General features: G+C 34.2%; 3 protein-coding genes across 7 annotated transcripts in view; 2 read left to right on the top strand and 1 right to left on the bottom strand.

The window, feature by feature from the left end:
- Nucleotides 1-2137: 2137 nt before the first annotated feature.
- On the top strand, nt 2138-4990 carry LOC145967466 (arf-GAP with dual PH domain-containing protein 1). 2 transcript variants are annotated; one of them, XM_083092380.1, is made up of 6 exons: nt 2138-2294; nt 2696-2921; nt 3105-3303; nt 3377-3736; nt 3817-4039; nt 4107-4990. In XM_083092380.1, the coding sequence occupies exons 1-6, from the start codon at nt 2183-2185 to the stop codon at nt 4172-4174; spliced, it is 1188 nt and encodes a 395-aa protein (XP_082948506.1). In that variant the 5' UTR covers nt 2138-2182; the 3' UTR covers nt 4175-4990. The 2 variants fall into 2 exon arrangements, with proteins under 2 accessions (XP_082948506.1, XP_082948508.1); XM_083092382.1 differs by having other exon boundaries at nt 2143-2307.
- A 66-nt stretch (nt 4991-5056) lies between these two features.
- LOC145967468 (N-acetyltransferase 9-like protein) lies at nt 5057-11950 on the bottom strand. Its single transcript, XM_083092390.1, has 11 exons — nt 11796-11950; nt 7463-7555; nt 7256-7365; nt 7127-7183; nt 6922-7062; nt 6754-6848; nt 6444-6452; nt 5723-5913; nt 5535-5647; nt 5385-5455; nt 5057-5320 (listed from the first exon to the last, which is right to left on the bottom strand). The coding sequence occupies exons 1-11, from the start codon at nt 11819-11821 to the stop codon at nt 5162-5164; spliced, it is 1065 nt and encodes a 354-aa protein (XP_082948516.1). The 5' UTR covers nt 11822-11950; the 3' UTR covers nt 5057-5161.
- The window catches only part of LOC145967467 (uncharacterized), a 48010-nt gene continuing 30755 nt past the window's right edge, over nt 8184-25438 (top strand). For 2 of the 4 annotated variants that reach the window (XM_083092388.1, XM_083092387.1), the window contains exons 1-2: nt 8184-8343; nt 8734-8848. In XM_083092388.1, the coding sequence (XP_082948514.1) occupies nt 8833-8848 (16 nt within the window). In that variant the 5' untranslated portion in view covers nt 8184-8343; nt 8734-8832. Of the gene's footprint in view, nt 8344-8514; nt 8849-25438 lie in introns of those variants that run through there. The other 2 variants (XM_083092386.1, XM_083092384.1) reach the window with 1 other exon arrangement.

Raw genomic sequence — 25438 nt, 5'->3', positions numbered from 1 at the left:
TTTGTAGTAATTTGGCTTTATTTGAGTTAAAATAAAATTATATTCAAATATTTAACGAACGATCGTAAAATCGAGCGATCGTTACGATGAGCGTGAAATATTTACGCTCATTTGCCGGTAATTAATCGGCAAAAGAAGGAGTGTTTATCTCCTTTTTCGATCTCTGATTAGAGATCGAGCGAGAAAGTGGCCAGGATCAACGAAAAGTAAGTTCAACTGGCCTGAAGAAAAGCTTTACGTACAATAGTACGTAATATTGGACATTTATTCACGCGGTTAGGGCACGCGGTTAGAGAATGTAATTAGGGCACATAATTAAAATATACGTGATTAGAGATAGGCTTTCCTCGAATAATTTCACTTAATCGATAAATAGGATTGTTAGGGCTATTAGGTGATCATTAAGATTTTTTTAATATTCCTTTAATGCTAAGAAAAATATATTAAAATTCCAATAATCTTAGGGATTAATCATTGCTAATCTTGTCTATGTAAAAATTTTTAGTGAATTTTATATTATAAAATATTATACATATATTTTGGATATTTTCGTGTAATAAATTATTCCATGTTATAAATTATTTTGTATTACATTTCAAATTATATTATATTTTACAATGAAAGAAAAAGGGACAATGATCGAGAAAATAGAAAAAGGCAACTACAGTGATTTGAATATCTATACCTGAGAACAAATGTCCATAGAAAGTATTCCGATGGGATTCTCCATAGGAAGGAATAAGCATGACAAGTGATGGTAATTTTTATGATGTTAACACAAAGGAATACAATAAACCATAATAATCCAAGAACTCGAAGAAGAGAAAAAGAAAAAAGAAAGAAGTGTTGTTGCTTCTCTGCGCTCCAACTACCGCGCGTTGGCTCTTATGCCATTTTCTTTTTAATTTTTCGAAGAAGAGAATATATTGGCTAGAAATGCATAGTGATTGGAAATGATTACCCAGGTAGAACATGAAACTCATAATGACATCATTATGACGTCACCTAAAAGTCATTTTTAAGTCATAGAAAAATCATAATGATCTCATTTGATATACTTTTGGCAATGTTTTGCTGACTTATTTATATATATATAAATAAGTATATTACGCAATTACTTGTTTATTTAATTATTCATGTATATTTTATTTATATTTAAGCAACATAATCTTTTTAAAATTATATAATGCGATTATTGAACTTAAAAATTTATGATTCTTTTTGTCATCTTTAACTCATTTTTTAATCATTTTTGTTTAGGTAACTTTTAAGTGATAAATAAAATCATGATGACGTCATAATGATGTCATTATGAGTTTCATGTTCTACCTGGGTAGAAACTAAAGTAGTATGCATACAACCTATTTATTAATAGTAATACTATTTTGTAATTATATTAAATTTTATAATTTAGTACATTGTATTATATAAAGTATTAAGCACAAAAGTATTATGCTGGTATGAAAATTATAATAAAAATATATAAATATGTTAGCTATATTAGAATGGAACATATGAATTCTTTATATTTTATATAAAGGAAGAGACTTAAAATATTTTGCAACATCTATATTTTTCGAGTCTTAATTATAAAAACTTCAGAAGAATCAGTGATTAATTTGACAAATTCTATACATGTATTAATAATTAAATTTTTAAATAATTAAAAAAATGATTGATAAATATCAAAGATCAGTTTACTGCTAATTAAGAAGATTTATAGAAATACGATTAAAAATGTGTTTATCCCACAGCAGGCATCTTGTGTTTTGTAAATAAAAAGATGTAAATATGACAATGAATATAGAAAAATATTTATTTCATCTTTGAATATTACAGTATCTTTCGCGATTGAATAATTTATTTACTATCAATTTACATACATAGTATCTTTATATATTATTTATATACAAGCATCTTGTTATACAGCACTAGTGCTACCGGCATTTCGTGCACATAGCACGGAACAAAACCAGAAATTGTGCACATTATATATTACCCTCTGAGAACATTCATGGGCATTGGCTTTGTAGTTCACGTCCACGTTTTCAATGTAGAGGGAGTATCGCTTTCAGAGATCATCTAAAAGCAGGCTATGACATCTCTCAGTCTTCTCTCTGATACTTATATCGTGACGGATGAGGGAGTCGGAAAAAGGAGGAGCCGCGTTCGTCCACGGTGTATGAACATCGTCGTATGTCAATGTTTTAAGATGGCGGATACGAACGAGAAGTTGTTGGCGGAACTCCTGAAAAAGCCTGGGAACAACGTGTGCGCGGACTGTGGGGCCAAGAGTGAGTGCGTTCCGTAAGAAGGTTGCATTTATTCTCATCTCGTGGAGCGAGCGAGACGCGTGCGTTCGCGTACGTTCGATTTAACCTGCGGGAAAATCGTCGCGCAATCTTCGAGAGAGAAGTGTTTGTTTTTGTATCGTGATATTTCAATATTAATCGTGTAAGCGCGCAAAGTGTCATTGATCCCGGTGTCGAAAGCGATTCGCGTAACGTCTTGATTCAACATCGTGGCAGTTGGCCGCGCGTTACGACATTAAGCGTAATAATCGCTCGTGCGATAAGTAGCTTCCTGTCGATAGTGATCTTTACTGAGAATAGGCGTGATAACTCTTTTTTTCTCATTTTAAGTATAACTGGGACACGTTACGGCTTGCTGATCGTACTGTCATTCCGCATTTCAGATCCAGAATGGGCATCTTACAACATAGGTATATTTGTTTGCACAAGATGTGCCGGTGTACACAGATCCATGGGAGCACATATATCGAAAGTGAAGCACTTAAAGTTAGATAGGTGGGAAGATTCTCAAGTGAATAGGGTACGTGAAGTGGGGAATACCATAGCGAGACTGCACTATGAGGAACGTGTACCATCTTGCTATCGTAGACCAAGCCCAGATGCTCCACAGTGAGTTATCAAATACTAGTTGTGGTTTTCCTGTTTCAGTTTATTATCTCTGATGACATATACTATTAGTCACATTATCAATTAACAATGGTAGATTATAGTTAAACGTTAAATGGTATATTTCTATCAAAGTTTAATAGTAAAGTCTGGATTATTAGGAACTAATTTTTTGAAAATTATTAGAGTTTTAGTTGAACAGTGGATAAGAGCAAAATATGAGAGGGAAGAATTTTGTCACCCCGAAAGACAAAATCACTATGTCTCAGGATTTATGGAGGGATTTTTGATGAAACGTGGGAAGGAAGATTCACGTTATCATCCTCGAAAATTTGTGCTCTGCGAGGCAGAGGATACACTCAAGTATCATGTCAAAGAAAATAAGGTGATTTGAATGAGATAGATGCAATTCGCGAGTTAAAATGCACACGTCAGTAACATTTTATATGTATTTCAAGGAACCCAAAGCTGTGTTAAGAATATCAGAATTGAACGTGGCGTTTGCACCACCTAAAACTGGCAATCAAAACAGTCTGCAATTGTCCTTTATGAAGGATGGTACAACGAGACATATCTATGTGTATCATGAAGATCCAGAAGTAATCACGAATTGGTACCTCGCGATCAGATGCGCGAAGCTTCATCGGTTACAAGTGGCATATCCGGGTGCAAGTGAAAACGAGTTATTGTCGCAACTCACGAGAGATTTTCCGCGCGAAGGTTTCCTATGGAAAACCGGGCCAAGACATACGGACGCTTACAAAAAGAGATGGTTTACCTTAGACGGCAGAAAACTCATGTATCACGATGATCCCATGGTTCGCATGTTTTATATTAAATTTTATTTCTCATTTTATTCGATCGATCTATATTGTTAATATCGTCTTTATCTTATAAGGACGCACATCCAAAAGGTGAAATCTTCCTAGGACACAGTTCCGAAGGTTTCGCAGTAAAGATTGGTGTACCGCCGGGTGCTAGAGACCAAGGATTTTCGTTTACTCTCGAGACACCCGACAGAACTTATCTGCTCTCTGCGCAAAGCGACGACGATAGATCGCAATGGATGCATGTGATCCAAAAAGTAATTGATAAACCATTAACGCCACAGGATGCAACTGGTAAGTAAACAGGTATAAACTTAAGCACGTGAGAAAATCATATATGTGTATTGATTTTTATTTATAGTAGCGGCGCGACTTGTAAGAAAGCGCACAACCAGCGGAACAATCAATATATTTTCGTCCACAAGATAGGGTTGGATTCCTCTTAGACGTCTTTCTTAATTATTCACCGATAATCATACGATGGAATCGTATTATCGAAATAGACAAATATATGACTCAGCACGCGCTCGAGAATACATGCGACAGTCGGACTTATTTACTCGTGTTGTTGCTGTCAAGTCATGTATTTACTCGTATATCTGCGCACGGTAATGTAGTTTATATAGAGATATACACAAGACTGCTCTTAAAAAAGAAGTTGATAAAACGCGGATATATAAACTCCAAGCACCAATCGCTCGTCAATCATAATACTCTTGTGTTGAAAGCTTGTGTTGTTTACTGTCGAGTAGGCAGACAGTATCATAACGATATAACATGGAATTTTTACTTAGCAATAATATTGCGTGTGATACTTGTCTCTGATAGCATGTAACATTCAGAATGTAAGAAATTCTCTTCCAGAAGTTTAATTCAATCTGACTATCTTCAGACTAATCTCTATTGAATGACAAGGCTGGCTTATAATAGAAAATATTTCAAAAATCACCCAACAATGTTCCAGAGTATTTTATTATTTTTTTTGTATCTATATTTCTTATCTCGATTTGTTTAAACCATCTCTTTTTGATTTTAAGGCCGCAAGACGATGATATATTCTGTACATAAATAATAAATTCTGAGGGCCTAGCATTTTCACTTTCATTATTTTTTTGAAGGGAAATAATTATATTCAATCCCAATGCAACATGCTGTGTTCCTGTAAATAAAACTATCTTCGAAGAAATAAATGCCAAACAAATTGTTTACAATTATGCTAATCTTGTATTAAATATTATTTTTATATCTCTTGGGATAATTTTATTGACAGCACACATAACAATATAATAATATCAAACCAAAAGAAATAGATAAATTTCCAATCTCATTAACGAGAATATTTTATATTTACTTGTTCAGGTATACATGTAAATATGTACGCATAATACAACATTTAATACGCAGTTTCCAGTATTTTTATTTTTTCTGTTCATATTCAGCAACAGGCACGTTTTTTAAGTAACAGAGAATATTGATCCAGCAGAAGGAAGCAATACTGACGTATGTTACTCGTAAAGACGGTGGAACTAACATAAAGTTTACAAATTGTACTGGTAGCCAAAATCCGCATGAAGTCTGAAAGAACAAAACAGAAATATATATAATATTTGCGGCCTGACTTTTACGTCTCAAAACGAACCTGAAAAGTGTGCAGAAATTTGATTTTACATTCTTGAAGGATATCCGATTTAGCTTCCATCAAACTCATACCTGTAAGATTTACAGAGTTAATCGTAATTTATATGAAAAAGAAGATAAATTTCGCGCAAAGTGCATAGGAGATACGAACTAGTAAAGAATAACACAAGTAGCGGCGGTGTGAAGATAAATTGATCCGCGAGGAGCTTCGTTAGCACAATTCTTACAGATGTTCCGCCATAAAATGTATCGAGCCATTTGTACCTGCCATTATAACATTTATATTAATTCATCAAGAAGTCAAATGAACACTTTACATCAATTCAATGATCGAAATACCATCTATATAATATCGGTCCGGCCAAAAAGCAGCCATAGATTGCACATCTTTTCAACTGAGGCCAATTATAATTCGTCGACTGCATCGAAGTGTCTTCATCTATGAGATTCAATGTTTCACATAGTCTTTGTACTTGTATTAATATCGGCCCCTTGGTATTGGCGGAACTTCTAGACTCTTCAGCGACTGGCTATACACGATTACAATCCACTCATTAGCATGAACATGTTGCAAAAAAATTTCTCTGTATTCATGTATTATCTTGAGGCAAAAAATCCAAATGTACATTTCACCTTGGATACATTAGTAAAATTCTGTCGAATAAGCTCGGCGCTTGTGAAGAAGGAACCGTATATCACCGAGTTGTACAGCAACGGTCTTTTCTGCATAATATTATTCATCATTCGAAGAACCTTCGTCACCGACATATTTCCTTATACTTAATCACAAATCTCTTATCGCTTGCTTCACGTTTCACGTTTGCATTATCAGGCAAGATAAATATTATTATTGTTGTAACTGATAGAGGCGCTTGAATGGATGGTGCTACTTTGAAGAGTGATGCTGATACTGGCATATAGAAGCTGCTTATAACCATTTAGATTCAATCATGTCCAATCATGTATTCAACTATATCAATTGTGTTGCATTAACATCCCGGTTTAATTCTATGATTGCTACTGTGCATTGTAAGGAGAAACAAAGGCATCTATTAAAAACTTTTACATTCTATATTATCAACATTTTTATTCGTACAATAAGTTGTACAATTAAAAATATATATACATTAGTAATTTATTATGTAGTTAGTTTAACAAGAATGATAATTTGAGTGACAAATTAATGTGAATTAGATAAAACAGATTGCAATTCAGAATGTAACCAGTTCATCCAGTCAGAAGATGTTTCCTTCTCAAGAGTGACTTCTTGAAAAATTTCGCTTCTTTCTACCTAAATTATTATTTTATCTATATAAGCAATAAAATATTTAATATAAACATGCGATTAAAGGTCAAGTCATTCAACTTACTTCTCTAAAACCAAGCTTCTCAAACATATTTATGCTCATTATATTGTCCGATTTGATTTTGGCGCGAAATTTATTAATATTCAGTGTTTCGAAGCCTATTGCAGAATAAATATAAATTAGTATTAAAAAAAAATATTGAAATTAGCCATTACTATCAATATAAATTACCATAGTGCATCATAAGAATAACAGATTCCCAACCTCTTCTTTTACCTCGATATGCCTCATCAGCTATCATAATCTCTATTTCGGCAATATTTGGTTCTTGCATATCGTTAAAGAATAAATTCGTGTCTCCTATCATGGCATCTGAAAGCGATTATTTGATAGAAAAGTTACATACTGTAGTCTTGATGCAACCTGACATGCGTACCTATTTCGCTTCCAGTGGACAGAAAGATGTATTTATCCAGAATAATGAAGGTGCATTCTGCAACAGCTTGAAGCTAACATTCCATGATACAATATGGACAACATTAGGACCAAACTAACAAATAATTACTATCTTCGTCCTCGAGCCACCGCTTTTGCATCTCGAATTCCTCTTCTAACGATAATGGTTCGGAGCCTGTCAAATATTGTAGCATCGGATTCTTCATCCATTCGTGGTACCTAAATATAATAAATTTCATATGAATATCAAAGAAATTAATTATTATATGTAGGATATATAAAAAAGAGAGAAATGATGTAATATGACAATACATACTTTGTGACATGCTTTTCTTGATACGGTACTAGAATAACATTTGTTCCATTGATACGAGTGTTCATATTCTTCCTCATGATACTATTGATAGAGCTAAAGTAGAAATAAATTGATACGCTCTTCTATATGTTTATAATCGAAAATTAGATTTTTACTTCAGGTGTTTGAAAAGAGAGGTTTTTAATGTAGTGTTTAACGATTTTATCTTTTACGGTTTTCTGACACCTTTCGTTTCATAAAACTTGTCTTTTCTTTCTTCTTTGTATCTGATCCTTCTTGATCCTACAAATTTTTACTCTCAAAATATTCCTCTTGCTGTATCTTTTATCTTTTATATCTTTATACAAATTGTATCTATATCTTTGAGGCAAGTCCACAGCTCTTACAATTAATGGTTTCAAATAAATTTCCTCCGTCTTTACCTCTGGTCGTAAGGATACAAGACTGCAATTTTTCCTTTTTTTTTTTTTTTTTGTTTCCTTCGAGCGAAGGAGGTTTGGAGTGCCTTTAACCGCTCACAATTTTTTTCCTGGAGAAGAAAGATTATACTCCTCCAGCTGTCAAACGCAAATACGCCTTATCGACGCATACCCTCGCGAGGTAAACCCGCGAATCGTTACCCTCTCCCCGAAGACGAGCGGCTAGACGATGGCGCCACGAGCCGCTTGACGTTAGCTTCCCGCCACTGAATAGAAGCGCACCTGTCTACAACTGTCAATTCGGCGCTGACGGCAAGGACCGAGTCGCGTTCAGTCTGTTTATCTCAATCTGTCAGCGGCGTGGAGGGACGCGCGCGAGAGACGAGAGCGACAGCGACATCGACGCATCGGTGCAGGATCGGCGAGCGTGGAACAGAGTGGAATACACTTAATTGCACGCCGGTGAGTGTCGTCGCGCGTATTTCCTTCCTACGAGCGCGTGCCGCCGCCGCCACCGCCGCCGCCGCCGCCGCCGCCGCCGCCGCCGCCGCGTCGTCCGTCAAGCCGCGCGAAAAGACGCGCGCGGGAGAAGAGCGCGCGCAGAGCCAACCAGGCCGCATGGACGCGTCGTGGCGTCGAATCTCCGACGCGAGGGAATTCGCACGGCACACGTGCTCGGCACACCCGCGTTTCCTCGTCGGAGCGGCCGGATCTCGGGGCCGTCCCCTGGATTCGCGAGGCGATGACAACGTCGACGACGGCGACGACGGCGACGGCGACGGTGACGATCGGCCTCGGCCGACACGCTCCGACATTTGTTGACTTTTGACCGATGAAAATTCTCGTTGACAGCTCTCCTTCCCCCCCCTCTCTCTCTGTCTGTTCGACGATCGTAAACAACGGCCGGCCGCGCGATTTTGGGCCCGATTCCTGCCTGGCACGCTTCACCGCATGATGGACCGTATCGGTGAGTCTGACGTCCGAGAGACGTTTCTTTGATATATTGTAATGTAGCGCGTGGTGTCTCGACGCACGTACACCGGCTCGCTGTCGCCATCGCGCGTAGCGTTTCATGCCGGGAGACGCCACTGCGCCGAGGCGAACCAATGCCACGGCGCGTAGGCACGTGGTGCTCGAGAGGCGCGCCGCGCCGCGCGGGCTTCCTCGCGACCGGACCCGGTTGTCTACGGGGCTTACTCGCCTCGCGACAGGGAATCGGCCGCGCATCGTGGCCCAACTGTCAGATTTCGCTCTCTTGCAGCGCGTCGAAAAAAATGTGCCTCGGCAGAGATATCTCTCCGAGATGCTCCCCTCGCCTCTCCCGTCCGTGGATTCCCGTTCGAGGGAGCGGGACACCTTCCCTCGATCGAAATTCTTCGACGGGCGACCGCGGAAAGCACGTGTTTGTAAACGCCGCGAAAAAAGCGCGATCCTCGGCTCGTCCTAGTCGGCACGACACGCGTGCATGTGTCTGTCGTTTCTCTCTTGGCGCGCGATCTTTTTTCACTCCCGCGAGGAGAGCGTCGTCATATTTTCGTAGACGAGGCTGTTCTTTCGTTTTTTTTTTCCCGTAGCGCGCGCATTCCGCTATCGAAAGATACGTACGTCGCGTATTCGCGGAATGTCGTTTTTTGCAGATTTCAGAGGTTTCCAACAGTTTTCTTTGGAGATTTTATTAATTTTTCTACTCCAGAATTGCCATCCTTCTTCTAAGCATGATCTCCTCTCCCTTTGACAATCCGCTTTCTCAGGTAGCAGATTTTATTTTTTTAGATTGAAGAATTTTTTTTAGATTTAAGAATTCGCACAAGCGCGAATTTAATCCCGAAATATATCTAAATATATTTTAAAATTTTTCATGGGCAAGATTTTTCAAACGCTCGGGATACTTATATATGCGTGCACGTGCATTCCAACGTTGCCAAGACTGTGCACAAGTATAAAAAGAGTTTTATAATCTTCAGGTAAGCGTCGCTCCCGGAAGTTGTGACTGTAGAATATAGAAAACTGAAGAAGAATTCGCCTTTCTTTTGTCGAGATAGCCATACTTCCGGTGGGAGCAAAATATTACATCTGTCTAAACACGTGCGAAAATTCATTCTCCTTCGATCTAAAAAGCTCCTCCCCCTTCGCTTCTCATTTCTATTACAGTTTTGATAGATATTTTTATTCCTATTTGACGATTTATTTTAATATTAATATAAATTTAATTTAATATAAATTTATTTTAATATAAATTTTTTTTTCGAAACTTTTATAGTAGATATTTAAATAAGCGTGACTCTATCTCTCTCTTTCTCTGTCTCTTTATTTATTGTTAATTTATTCGTAATATTAAAAATTCACTACAAGACTTCTGTAATATTCCTTCGATTTTATTCTTTTAAATTATACTTTTATACGTACTTGTAAAAGAAGAATCTGACAATTTTTACACACACACACACATACACGCATACATGTATCACACGATAGACCTTCTAGAAAAGCTTCCAGGAGGCTTTCAGGCAAAACGAAGAAAAATTCTTTCTTTTCAACCGTCACCAGGAAAAGATTCTATAACGATTTTTTTTGAAACTTGGACCGGGAATATATCTTTTGCATAGACGTATAAGTGAATGGATCAATTAATTTTCTTATATTTATAGTTATACAAAAGCTTTTGTGTTTCCGTTCTTAGCACGTGGCATTTTCGTTTATGTTCGATTATCAAAGGATTATATTTTTCAAAGAATTATATCTAATTAAATATTAATGCAGAAGAAAAAACAGCTTTGTCTTCCGAAAGAAGGCATGGACGATGATGATCACCGTGATAAATTATCATCATAATGCAATTGGGTCGTTTTCGTTTACGTATTCATTTCATGTTTGCCTCTATATCTGATTCTATTCACGTCGGGAGTCAAGCATCTTTCCATTTCTATTGAGTTTATTTAGCTTTCATTACGTTGACACACAAAGCCGGAAGAGTATCTTCCAGAAATTACAAATTTCGATATCATAACGCGATAAATCTAGCCGCACCTCTTTATATATCGTATTTACATGAGATAAGTATGTATATTTAGGTCTCACACACGAAGAGAAGGAGAGAGAGAGAGAGAGAGAGAGAAAGAGAATAAATATATCATCCTTGAGTATCCTTACATCATATGATTATCTTTTTTCTATTAGATTTATCTAGAAGCTACTGTTGAGTTTTCTAACAAATGTTCAGCCAGTCGCATAGCATAATTTTTACAAAACATCTGCGTTGCTTACCGAAATATAGCGTGCACAAAAAATATATTTCCAAATGTCAAAGCACTGCCTCACTTTTCGAAATATTTCGCAAGTTTATCTGAAATATTACAATTAAAATAATGCATTTTATGAAGAAAATATTCACAGGTTATTTTTGTTTATCCTTTCGAAATGTCATCTCTCTCTCTCTCTCTCTCTTCTTTCTTCGAAATTAAAAAAAAATTGCTTCATGATGAAATCGAAGGGGAAGAAATAAGCGCGCGCGATAAGATTTTCGCGGTGTAAAATTATCGGTGTAAAATAATCGTAAAAGAAGGGGAGGAAAGGAAATAGAGGAGGAGAAGGAGCAGAAGGAGGAGGCCGTAGTAACTCGGAGGAATCTAGTTCGAGTTATAGTCCAAGATTAGCAAGTCCGTAAGTGGGTCGCACGTATGCACGTTATCTAGCCCTGGTCATTGGCCAGTAGCACGAATGCTACTGCCGAGAGAGGAAGGCGGCGGAGGAGTTGCGTAAGAGTCGCGAGTAGCGTAATAATAATTGTTATCGGGAGGGAAAAAAAAGGAGAAGGAAAAAAAAATGAAAAAGAGGAAACCGACTTTATCTGGCTCTCGCCTCGTTCGCCCTCGTCCGCCCTTCACGATTTCGCTGCTCGTCAATTTTTCACTTGCCGATATCTCGCCGAATCATCACCCATGGATCGTCGCCGCCGCGAAGATATCCCGAGCGTCGCGGACCTTGAGCGACGACGACGCACGTATCCTCTCGGCGCGACGCGGCGACATGATAAGACGCGGCGGCTACTCCGAGCTGTCAGGAGCGCGGGGCGCGAGTGGCGCTATCGGTGTTACGTAACGTTTTACGATGAGCCCGCACTTCTCGGCCACCGCTCCGTTCCGTATCTCGCGTCCTCGAGGAGTCTGCGCCGCGCGCAATAGCGGCGTGACAGACGATCTTAAAGACGAGTTTATAAATTTCATCCCCCAGTCGCGATATAGAAGCGATAATGGGGAAAAAAAATGTATAAAGGTTTTTAGAATGAAATATACAAGGACACAAACGTAAATAGGCGTATTCGTACAATTTTTATGAATTATTATTTATATATCTGGTGTTATTGAAAATTTCTGCGAATGTATTTATAACTATTTCGAAATCCATATTTTTTAATAATTTTTTATTATTTTATTAATTAGAATTAATTAGATTTTTAGAATTAATTAGAATTTATTTAATTTAGAATTAAAGATACAATAAACAATGTTAATATTTTGTATTATTTCTTATATAATGACCGATTTGAGCAAATGTAATACAATATACACAAGGAAAACATTTTTTACGAATTTTGCATAAATTACATCCTCTTTTACATTTATTGTAAAGCAGGAATATAACGATGTTAAGACATTTATTACTATAAAAATTTTTAATTATGCGTATTTTGTTCTGTCATTTATTAATTATGTATTTGTTTGTGCATTAAAATATTTAAGTAATTTCAATACTCTTTTATAAAATACACATAATACACTTGTAACATTGCTGGATAGAAATATCGTGATATTTCGTATCTAAAATGCTGTATATGATATTCCATGATTAGAGAAATTATATTGTAATTTTTATTATAATATTTTTCCCGTACAGTCGATGGGTAAATGTTTATTGTACGAGGAAGTTTGGAAGTGGTCGAAATTTTTTGTAATATTTAGACCCGCTTTACGTCAAACTCGCTGTAATGTATTAATACATTAGGCCTCTTATCGTCATCATGTCACAAACAGGCTCGACCAGTAATGAGCAGTTTCTCAATGAACGGAACAACCGTGACAACTATTGTCATCGGGTCATTAAAAGTCACCGTCGTTCACATACGGAAATGCATAATGATATATGAGTCGAGGATAAGTCGATGGAAGCATGTTAAAGATTTACGCATAAAAATCTATAAAATTATTCATCTTAACATGCACAACCTGGTTCTACAAGAAGAAGACAGCATCTAAAGCGACTGTTAAATCTTGTCGACAGAAACCAAGCGCTGGTTTACTCGAATTTTTTTACTTACCTCGGAAATATTTATAAAAAAATTTTAATCAAGCAGTTTCTTTCTTTTTAATTTTATAGATGATTGTAAATATGATACTAACTGACTGTATGATATGATATGCGATTAATTTATTTAATCAGTTATATATAATATTTATTTATATCATATAATATAATACATAATATTTATTTATAAAATATTATTTATATAATATTTATATAATTTATATAATATTTATATAATATTTATATAATATTTATATAATTACTTATATAATATATTACTTATATAATATTTATTTACTTAAATATACTTTGTGTATACATATTAGTATATGTATTAGTTGTTTATTCAAAGGTATATATTTAGGCATGGGACTGTTGAAAAGACTTGATTTAATGTGCGATAACCGCTTTCTTGCGTACATAGCAACTGTAACCTTTGCTCACAGGTTCCTCCAAATTGTCCTCACGACAAGATATTTCTACCAATGTACATACATAGAAGGTGCGTAAAACGTGACGGTGGTTTATATAACAAAGTGCGATAAAGATGCGTAGGAAATGATATCGACGCGAAAGTGCCAGTTGCAAAAATCGCGCCATCCTTTTCTCCTTCTCTTCCCTTCTTTATTTCACCTTTCCTCCTCCCCCCCCCTGATATATGTATCCACATTATAATGGATATATTAAACAGGCAGATCGCCAACGAGAAAGAGGCGACTATTCCGCTGACCCCTGAAATCTTGCATTTCCTCTATTTATACCCGGGTGTTCGGCCCGACCTCTTTATAGTCACAGGAAGGCGTTTCGAAAAGTGCTTCTTGACGATTAGGATCGCGTTTCTTCGGTTCATTGTCTCGATCTTCTAGACTCGAGGTTGAAGATGACCCCAGCGACAATATAATTGAAAAAAATTAATTCAACTCTTTTTGTCGAATAATTTTTTTCAGAATTATATATGATATATTATTTATTTATATCCTTTGTTTGTAATTTTTTTTAAGAGTTTTAACTGAATTAATCGAAGATCTATGGATTTTATTGAGGATGAATCAGAATTTTTTTTAAGTTTTAGCTGAATAAATCGAAGACCTATGGATTTTATTCAGGGTGAATCAGAATTAATATCGGGATTTAATATTGAATATTTTAGGGGATGTTTTTATTAATGTTGGTTATATTTACAAATTTATTATGATGAATTATGATTAATTAAATCGAAGATCTGTGGATTTTATTGAGGATGAATCAGAATTTTTTTAAGAGTTTTAGCTGAATGAATCGAAGACCTATGGATTTTATTGAGGGTGAATCAGAATTAATATCGGGATTTAATATTGAATATTTTAGCGATGGTTTTACATTAATTTTTTTAAGAGAATATGACGTAATTATTTATTTTAGAATATTAATGTTAGTTATATTTACAAATTTATTATGATGAATTTTGGACGGTTGGAAAAAAAGTGTAGCAGCGATTCTTTATTTGTGCGACGGGCGATTGATCGTCCAGGTGTGAACTTTTCTACCAAGAGACGTGTCCATGAAGTTACATTACACGAGTTACTTCACTGCCGCTTATCAGAAGGCGAGGCCCGAAGACGATCGCGTAACTTGCTCTTGTCAGTGATAAAACGAGCGCGGTTAATGTCTCAGCGACGACTGCGAATTGCGCTACGATGGTTATCCGATTATCATCGGCAATCGGTAGCTCGACTCTATTATTCCCCGCTGTATCTCCTCGCCCCACTGATCTCTCCTCGATCTCACTGATCGCTACTTGCAGATAGTATCGTCGGAGACCGTCGGAGCTGTTATCGCATTTATCTAAATCGCTATACATAGATTTAATAATTGTGAAATTCTGCTTGGGAATCATTGCTTATCTATGTAATTGCGCATGTTAAATATCTCTCTGATTCGATTTTACGCTCAATATCTTGAAACTAGTTTAAAGCTGTTATTTTGTATAATAGCTAATTTGCATCGTCAAAATTCTTGCAACGATTTCAATTCTTGCAACTATTTATATATAATTATTTAAAAAATGCTAATATAAATAAAAAAATGTATTCAACAGAAGCTTTCCCTTTCTCTTGATCTAATTAAAATTCCTAATTTTAATTTTAATGAATTAATAGTTTGCAGGAGATAATTTTTTTAATTATGTAAAACATTTAATTATTTAAATACAATATAAAATTAAAAAGAGGTTCACAAGATATTAATCAAATAAATTGCAAGAGACTAAGAACCAAGCGACGTTCTAATTTATTTGATTTAATTATTTATAATTATTTAAAATGCTAATATAAATAAAAAATGTAGAGTATTATTAATACTATATAAAATGTGGAATTATAGGAGATTGCAATAAAGTATTTTTTTTTAACGATTACAATTTTTGCAACTATTTAGACCAGGGTAAAAGAGAGATTGTATGTATATCTTTAATAATAAAAATACACTTGATACACTGAATATTATATAATGCATTTTTTAAATTTAATAGGTAGACGCATATCTCTATTTTAAATTTCTTAACAATGTAACAAGTTTATATTCTATTCTCTTTTCAAAAGATTCTAATAATGTAAAATATTTGTAAAATATTTAAAAATGCTAATGTATTTTTTGAAATTTTTATTTTCGCTGTCTTCAACATTTGTAGAAAAATCAAAGATATTTAAACGAAAAAGAGAACACAAGGATAATCACCGAAAAATTTATCGGAATGTCGTTTCTGTTTTTTTTTTTTTTCAAATCACTTTCAATGCGCATTTCAATGAGAGATTCCAGAACGCGATTTATATACACATGTTGGGTTACACGCACAACTGCGAGTCTTGGCACGTACAACCGGTCTAGAATTTATTAAGATAGATTTCCCTTCCGCATAGTCGATCGATTAACAAGATTTATGCTCGCACTTGTGTTCTCGTCGTACGTATCTAATCGTATCGAATCGATAACTGAGTTAATCCATTTCAATATACGGTGCGAATTGCGCTCTCGCTGCTCAATGCTAAACGTCCCGATAACACTTCTGTATCTGATTTATTAACATCTTGTTCAATCGCGATTCAACAGGAGCTTTCTCTTTCCCTTGATCTAATTAAAATTCCTAATTTTAATTTTAATGAATTAATAGTTTGTAGACTAATTTTTTTAATTATGTAAAACATTTAATTATTTATATATTTAATTATTTATATTTAATTATTTAATTATTTATATATAATTTGTATAATAATAATAATAATAATAATAATTTTTATATTAATTTATATTTAATAATTATTTATATTTAATTATTTATAATTATTTAAAATGCTAATATAAATAAAAAATGTAGAGTTTTTAATTATTAATACTATATAAAATGTGGAATTATAGGAGATTGGAATAAAGTGTTTTTTTCTAGCTTCCGGGAAAATAATCAAATAACAAAATTAAAGAGCGATATAGGAAAGAGGAGAAAAGCCAATTAATGCATTTCTTAAAGAACTTCTTTTACTATATTAAATGAAAACAGGGATATCATGTGTCGTTTAATTTTAAATGTTCAGAAACTTGAAACCGTAGCTTAATTCTCGAGATATTTAATAATCAATCCGCGATATTTTCATTTATGAACGTTTAGGCTCTTGACAACATCGTGCGAATGTCTCTTTGCGATTGCTGATGATAGATCATTACAATCAGAGCGACTTCGCACGAGCGGCAAGTTCTGCTGGACGCATCCTCGAGGTGTCCAACTGGCTTAAAGGCCGTAGCTAAAATCGTTCTGCTCGCTGACCTACGAGGAATGTCCTGACATTTCTTCGCGCGACAGAAGGCTCTCCGAAGCCGACCGAGAACGCGCAACTGCCCGTCCCTTCTTCGCTTCCTCAGCGGAAGTGCTTGCGAGAAGAAGAAAAAAAAAAAAGAAGAAAGGCGGAAACAATCGTGAAAATGATTGTAAAAAGGAGGGCGAGATGGGGGAGCGCGTCCCCCGAAATCGGGACGTTTGACTCGCATGCGAGCCGGTGATAACTGACACCTGACGTTTCCCGTCCCGCCGTCGTTAGCGCGACGACGATGACGACGACTGACGTTCCATTCGTCGGTCTAAACATAGGAGAACGATATTAAAAATACCGGCACTCAGTCGCGTCGCGACACTAGAGAGCGAGGGTCCTTTCCGGCTTCGTCATGTGGAACACTTATTATGAGACACCGAGAGCGCGTATTCTGGCCCGACGCTTACATCTCACGCTTGCGCTCCGATTCCTCCCACTCCTCTGTCTGTTTCTCTCTCTCTCTCTCTCTCTCTCTCTCTCTCTCTCTCTCTCTCTCTTTTCCCGTACGTATGTGTATGTTGTACGTCATTAAATTTAGATCCCGGAATTTACCGGCGTCGCGAGAGATATTCGCGATTTCTCATCCTCCTCTTCGCGTTTCTTCATCTTTAATGCGCGCTTGAGAATTTTCTCTCGTTAGTTATTCGAAAGGAGGTATTAGTAATAAAGATGGTATTTTTCGATAATTATGAGGCGATAACGCGCGACGATATTCGAAAATATTCGAAAAACATCGAGTTTTCATTATCATGGATGACACATCCTGCCTCGGTCGTTTCTCTCCTCACGGAATATTATAAAGCCCTCTTGCTTGTCGACGTTGAGGGGGTCGTGGGTTATCTGTGACGCGATGTATACATATTTATTTTTCCTCCTTATCTTCGTACCTACGTATTTTTTCCCATCAAAGCTCTGGGGTCTTTGATATAAAGTATATAAATATCCGTTATGTCCATCCCAAAGAGGGTGTCCAGTGAAAGATGCAAGATATTTCGCGATTTATTAATTTATAATTGAAGAGGCCAGTCTTTTTTCCAATTTTTTTTACAATCATCTCTCTGGATGAAAAATAAAATTTCTACAATTTATAAAGCGATATATCGGCAAACACACCACGTCGAAATTTTTATATCACTGATCTCGGTCACGCATTATTGAAAGTAGAATTCGCAAATTAACAAGTTTGCCAAGACAAACTATTAATTTCACCGTTATCTGTAAGAGTAGCATTGCAACAGCACGTTTATTTGCCGTGAACAAATGCTAACTACCGTGTGCGATAAATTTCGGCCTCCCCCTCCCCCCCCCCCCCCCAAGATAATAGGCGCCGCGCTGGCAAAGCCTCCACAGAGTGGCTAGATTGCAAAATTTCACCTTAATGCGATATTGCGTTACATTGTTCGCGCCGATGATAATCGACGTTTGCCAAGTAACGTTTCGAGTAGCGGTGTGTTTGTCTGAACGACATTTATAAATAGATTGCCAGGCGTCGAAAATTGGCAGCTCCTGGCAATTTGACAGCGAGATCTCCTCGGCGACAGATAGAAAGAGAGAGATAGAAATAGATAAATAGATAGAATGAGAGAGAGAGAGAGAGAGAGTAAGAGAGAGAGAGAGATTAGATCTCTAAAATTGAACGCGCATAAGAAGAAAGATGATACAATTTTCGTGAATTAATCGCGTGCCTTTTCCCCCTCCCTCCCTCCCTAGTTTACGTCATCCCACGTCTGTGTTCCTTGTCCCGCGCAATTTATTTCTCGAGAGCGTTACCGTTATACACACTTTTATTACGCGTACCGATGTTCGGATAGTTTCCTTGACATGTTTCGGTCATTGGACTGGCGTAAGAGAGACCTGGTCTGTCACATCATCGTGTTATACCGATATCCTACCACCCGATACAAAAAGTTGCCGCTCATTTTTCTCTTCTCGCGACCACAAATATGCTCAACCGTACTCTGTAATCTCACCGCGGCCGTCGTTTATCCCTTAATAAGTCGCGTGGAATTTAAATGTGCGGCATGCACGGTCGTTTAGATTAATTTCAGGTTAATAACGCGAAAATATTCTCCAACTTTGAAATATCCTGTCGAAATATTTCAGAGTGCTTTTACACTATTCAATAATTATAATATAAATATAATTATAATATAATTATATTATAATATAAATATAATTATAATATAATTATAATATAAATATTAATACTAGTCTAATAATCCCTTTCTCCTAATGTTTATAAACTATTTAAGGTTTGCGGATAATATTAAATTGCAATGACAGTGCATAGTAAAAAAAACTGCAGCGAATAACTGCAGTTTATAATATACTAGAAAACGAACAAATGAGAATTCTATGCAAGCCAAACGAAGGTTTGGCCGAAGAGGCAGGCCAAGTTTTTCGAAAAATAGTTCTTAAGTTTTGTTATTTCAGCAGATTAAAAAGATAGAGAGCGAAATAGAATGTGTATTACAGAGAAAGACAAAGTGCTTCTTAGATGCATTCTTTGCTAGACTTTTTTGAAAGAAAACCATCTTTATATGGTTCTTTTTTTGGTATACAATAGTCAGAGTTCACTGGAAAATAGCATATTTTGAAGCATAAACATGCGCTTGTCAACATTATTTATTACAGTATTAATTTAGTACAGTATTAATAATTGCTATATTTAAATAAAATAAAAGTTTTATTTATGATCGCGTACTTAAATGCCAAATGGCATCGATGCTTTATCAATTCTGAAGTCTTCTCAATATTTTATATTTTAATATTAATTGGATATCTATAATTCAATTTAGCATATATCGTCATCATAGAAATTCGAAATATTCACTAGATATGTTTTAAGCATCTTGTTTATATATATATAATATATAAATTTGCTTTCATTTATATTATATATTTAATATGAACTAACAAAAATTTAGATGAAAGAGGAAAAATTTCTGACTAACCAAGGGTAAGTCGGATTCTATCTTTTATTTTATTCTTCTTCTAATTATCATAAACTTTACATTTTTTTTACATTTCTTGCTACTATTTTTTTATTCAATTATTAGTATCTATTTTGTCATCTTATAAAAGATAACATTTTTCATTTCTAGTGTAATTTATTCAGAATCATTGTATATTAAATATTTTAAATTTCTTGTATTTTTAAATTTCCTGTATTTTTCAATGCGTGAATAAAAGCTGGTAATTCGACTTTTTAATCCTCTTTAAGATTTTGTAGGAAAGTCGTTAGTTTTAAAAGCATTAACTAATCTTGTTTTCAATAGTCCATAATCTATTAGGTATAATCTATTAGTCACAATCATTAATCATTAGTCTTTAGCCCATTTTCTTCCAGAAAAGATAGGGATGTATGTGGGAGGAGGATTTCTATATCGGACGTTTCTATACGCCCGTTTGATCAACGAGCGACAGAATCCATCCGTGGCAACGGTATCGACGCATATCCTGTGAAGAGAGCATTCACACATTTTTCAGCCCAACGAATAATTGTTAGGAAACAATATTCGCAGACTAGAAAAATATGTGAGGTGCAAGTAGGGTTACCATATGATAGGCATTTGCCGCATTTGCTAGGCATTTTACTCTTTTATCAGGCGGTGCGGCTGGCATTGCACGGTATCAGGCATTTTAAATCTTGCATCAGTTGTACGTCCTGCGTATTGGAATTTTTATCGAACGCGAATGGAACACACGTGCGAGCGAGAGCATATTCTTTATATATTCGTTTATATATTCTATATAATATATAATTTATAACTGTTTCAATGTTTATTGAAAATCTAATTTTCATTATTTTGAATATCTAAATAAATACTTTAAATATGATCGAATGAATTGTTTTAAATATTATTTTAATTTTAATATTATTTTAATTTTATCACTTTAAATATTATTTTATTTTAACTTTAACCTTACTTTAATTTTAAAATTTTATTTTAATATTTTTTACATAGTTTTAAGCAATTTTTTATTTTAGTGTTTTATGAAAAACAAATGTCAGGCATTTTTATTAAAAATCAGGCATTTTAGACTTGGAAGTCAGGCATTACAATTTTTTGAAATGGTAACCCTAGGTGCAAGTGGCTCGGGAATCGAACCCGAGTCTTTCGCTTTCCAGGCAATTGCTCTAGACCACTGAGCAGACTATCCAGACCATTGAGTTGTCTCATACCTAATGCTACTTCTTAACACAGTGATATGCGACTTCAGAGCGATGTTGCCATGGAAGATTCTTGAAAAAGTCGCTTGCTGACCAAAAAGAAAGAATATTTCGTAAAAATAGGATTATGACCTGTTATTATGACCTGTTGGTCATTCTTCCTTTCGAGATTTTTCCTCTTTTTGTCTCCTCAAAATTGTCAAAATCGTCAAATCTGTGTATATTTCATATTAATTCTTTAAATTAAACATTTAAGTTTTTAAATCAAAATCTTTAAAAATTTACTTTTATCTAATACATTTTTAAATGTACTTTTATTAAATATACGGATTAAATGTACTTTTATTTAATACAAATTAAGAAAGAGAAAAAATAAGGAAAGGGAGAAAATTTATCTAATACAGCTTTTATTAAAATTCTCTCTTCTAACAAAAGATTGTTAACAACGCGCATCGCTCAAGATAACGAAATTGTGGACTTTTGGTGACTTCTCTAAATCGAAATTTCACGGTGTCTAGGACGTTGTCCAGAGTTAGTATTGCAATTAGTAGTCGTCATTTAGGCGCGCAATTGGAGCGGCCGGATGGACGAGGATCGCGGGGGAGGCGAGGAAAACGCGAATGGTCTTCTCTGCGTTAGCGGCGACGAGCTAACGAGAAGCACGGATCTCTTCACCGGCCGTTCCACAATTTGCTCAAATCATTAAATGAGCTCTCGCGCGGATTTGCGCAAGGTGTTTAGAGGGCACGCGCTAATAGCGACTCACGCGCGAACGGTTTATTTAATGATCTAGTTTATATACCTCGCGTCTTCTTCTTCGAGCGCGCGCTTCGCGCTCTCCGAAGAGCGTATCCGAGCGATAAAATCAATCTGTGCACAGATACGCTGTGTCTCGTATTCGTTTTTATGGCTGTATATTATTATGGAATATTTATATTTTTTTATTTACATAATCGCGCACATTTTTTATTTACATATCGCGCGAATATCTCTACTTAATACAAAAGAGTACTATAATGAATTTATTGTGTCATATACAGCAATGTCTCCTAATTTTAATATGATGGCAAATTTATGACAAATTTAATATGTGAATTCTCTTCTTGGAGTCTATAAATAAAATGTTTACTTCTTTGGAAAAACATTGAAAATCTGAAATTCTCAGAGATCTTGTTTTAAGTCTGAAAAAATCAGGGAATTTTATTGGAATTTAGAGAGTTTTATTAAAAATTCTCTTTTTAATTATTTTGTTCTTATATTAGACGCAATCTGCTAATAGGCCAAATTATGAATATATCTCTGTTTATACTAGAGGCGAGCAAACCTGCTCTCACTCCCGCTCGTTCCCGCCAGCGAGACTGGATTCTCGATTACTCAGATTATCGGGAACGCTGTTATTGAGAATAGAAGCTCGGGAAGAACGAGCGAGTCCCGAAACTCCCGAATCTCGATGTTCTATTAGATGGAGTGGGGGTAGGTAAGGGGTTCAGGATTCAGCAACCGAAATTGAAACGACTCGGTGTTGTACGCAACACTTGACAATAAATTCGTGAAAAAAATTGCATTTTTGCTATTTAATTATTTAAACAACTTTAGCTTTAAATCTAAAAATTATTAATAAAATAAAATGATAAAAAGTATAAATTGGTATAAGTGGCAATGCGAGTCTAGTGTCGAAATTATTACACCGTTATTTATTGTACAAAAGATACTCATATAAAAACATACATATAATAAATACACATGTGAGTGGATTACGAACGTTTCGACCCTATTTTTGGGTTATCTTCAGCGCAAATTTAAACGAACTAAGTAATGAAACAATATTACAAATTTGGAGTCAAGCATAAGTGTGCTGTCTAAAAATACGTTTTAGTTGAATGATGCGGTGTCTCATTGTTGTTTTGACGATGTCTGCAATTTAAACAATCCGAATCTTTCAGTAAATAAATTACATCAAACCGAACAACAATTGGAATTAATAAAATAACTTAAATAAATTAGGATAAATAAGTAGACTAAATGTAGAAAAATAAATAAATAAGTTCTAAAAATTTAAAAAAAAATTAAAAAATTACGGAGTTAAAACCGTATAAAGGAACACAAAAAAATTCCCACTTACTTCCAGACATCGAAAACATTGGCAGACAATAAAGGTGAAGAGAGACCGACCATCATCTCAACGACAAAAATTTGACTAGTCCTCGAGACGAAAATAAAATGAAAAAAATAATAAGATAAATTTTTTTAATAATAAATAAATTTTGTGAATAAAAAAGGTAATAAAACAAGAAAAAATAATGTCATTTAATAACACATTTAATAACAAAATACATTTAAAATAGAGCTGAAAATGTGAATATGTATGTGTGTGTATATATATATATATATATATATATATATATATATATATATATATATATATATATATATATATATATATATATTATCCGAAATGTATGTGTGTGCAAATAAAACATGTAAAACTTTAAATATAATAAATAAAATAAATAATTAAAATATAATACAATAAAATAAAAATAAATTAAATAAATTAAATAAATAAATACAATACAATACAATAAAAAATAAAAAAAATAAAATAGAAATAAAATAAAATTAAAAGATCGCATAATATTTATTATCAATTATATACAATAAAAAAAGAAATTTTGTCATGATTGTTATTAATAATGTGCATTCGAATAATAAAGTTATACTGAATAAAGTTATACCATTGACATCTGAATAGATAGACGGAGCATTAGCTATCGATTAGGACGAGGGGGGCTTTGATATTCGCGGTAAGGGAGGACTCTATGAACTTCGGTTGAATTCGGTTATTCCCGATAATGATCGGTTAATAATTCGACTCCAATCATTGACATCAAAGTTCAGCTCACATGTATTGTGCGAAGTTGTGTTGTGACTAATGTCATATTATTTTTATATTTATTATATTATTTTTAAATTTATATATATTTAATATTGTTTAATATATAATATATATATTTATTTCTTTATTTATTTACTTATTAAATAATATATATACATAATATTATATATATATATATATATATATATATATATATATATATATATATATATGTATATTTTATATATTATTTAATATTATTATATATTTTCATATTATTTTTATATTTAGCGGCGTTAGCGATTTTCTCTAAATAAACACTTTTTAAACATTTCTGTGAAAATTTAGTTGAGAATCGATGATGTCAATGGAATCGTCATGTAATGTCAAATTGTGCCGAATATAGTCGAACGTTGACGGAATTAACCGAAGTTCATGCACTCCCCCCTTACTGCATTTATCAGTTACCCCTCTCAAAAGGCTCCGTCTATCTATTCAGATGTCAATGAGTTATACTGATATATTGATTTAAAATAAAAATAAAAGAGATCTTACTTAAATTTACAATGATAATAAATTTTTCTAATTTTATAATTATATATAGATTTATATAATTATATATTTATAATTATACATATAAATTTATAATTATATATTTGTTTATTATTTTATGTTTACTTATTTATTTATTTCTTTCTTTAATATAGTTTTTAATAATTTATTAAAGTAGTTGCTTACGTACCGTACGTTTCGAATATAAATATACATACATATTTTATATTTTCTAATTAATTTTATTAATTTTATTTATTTTTTTATTAATAAATTTTATTATTTAATATTAAAAAATTTTATTTATTTTATTGCATTTTTTATTTTAATTTATTAATAATTCTTAAATTTTTAGTAAAAATTGTTGAAATAAATGAATAAAAAGTGAAATTGCAATTTTATTCGAATTTACTCGTATTATTGTAATGTGTTGCGTACATCGAATCATTTCGACTTTGGGACTCATTGAGAACCGTCGGGAATCAAAAATCTCGATCTGTCCCGAGTCCCGATATTACCGAAAGGCCTCGATTTCCGACATAGCAGGTAGTCTCTATACTGCAAATTCTATATATGCTGGCAGCAATTTCGGAACACGACCATGGTAAAGACTGTCGAGACCGAGCGGGAATAAAACGATATTTGCTCGCCTCTAGTTTATACATATATTAAATGTTTTAACAAAATATTGAATATACAATATTTTTTATTATCATTTTTAGTGATTAAAAAAATTAAAATATTATGCAAAATTTATATGACACCATTTTAGACATATATAATTTTTTTATCAATGTACTTATAAATATAACACTT

The sequence above is a fragment of the Camponotus vicinus genome, unplaced genomic scaffold (genome assembly GCF_025532165.1).
Source record: "Camponotus vicinus isolate PSW18456_S1 unplaced genomic scaffold, iyCamVici1.0 SCAF_2, whole genome shotgun sequence".
Taxonomy (NCBI): domain Eukaryota; kingdom Metazoa; phylum Arthropoda; class Insecta; order Hymenoptera; family Formicidae; genus Camponotus; species Camponotus vicinus.
The sequence above is the reverse complement of the archived record's forward strand: the minus strand, read 5'-3'. Positions and strand labels throughout refer to the sequence as shown.

Excerpts from the sequence above, each read along its gene's own strand:
- LOC145967466 (XM_083092380.1), top strand. The coding sequence starts at position 2,183 with ATGAACATCGTCGTATGTCAATGTTTTAAGATGGCGGATACGAACGAG. Across the intron at positions 2,295-2,695 it reads CGCGGACTGTGGGGCCAAGA|ATCCAGAATGGGCATCTTAC; the intron begins GTGAGTGCGTTC and ends TCCGCATTTCAG. Across the intron at positions 3,737-3,816 it reads TGTATCACGATGATCCCATG|GACGCACATCCAAAAGGTGA; the intron begins GTTCGCATGTTT and ends TTATCTTATAAG.
- LOC145967468 (XM_083092390.1), bottom strand. The coding sequence starts at position 11,821 with ATGGGTGATGATTCGGCGAGATATCG. Across the intron at positions 6,849-6,921 it reads TATTCTTATGATGCACTATG|GCTTCGAAACACTGAATATT; the intron begins GTAATTTATATT and ends ATTCTGCAATAG. Across the intron at positions 5,321-5,384 it reads AATTTCTGCACACTTTTCAG|ACTTCATGCGGATTTTGGCT; the intron begins GTTCGTTTTGAG and ends TTGTTCTTTCAG.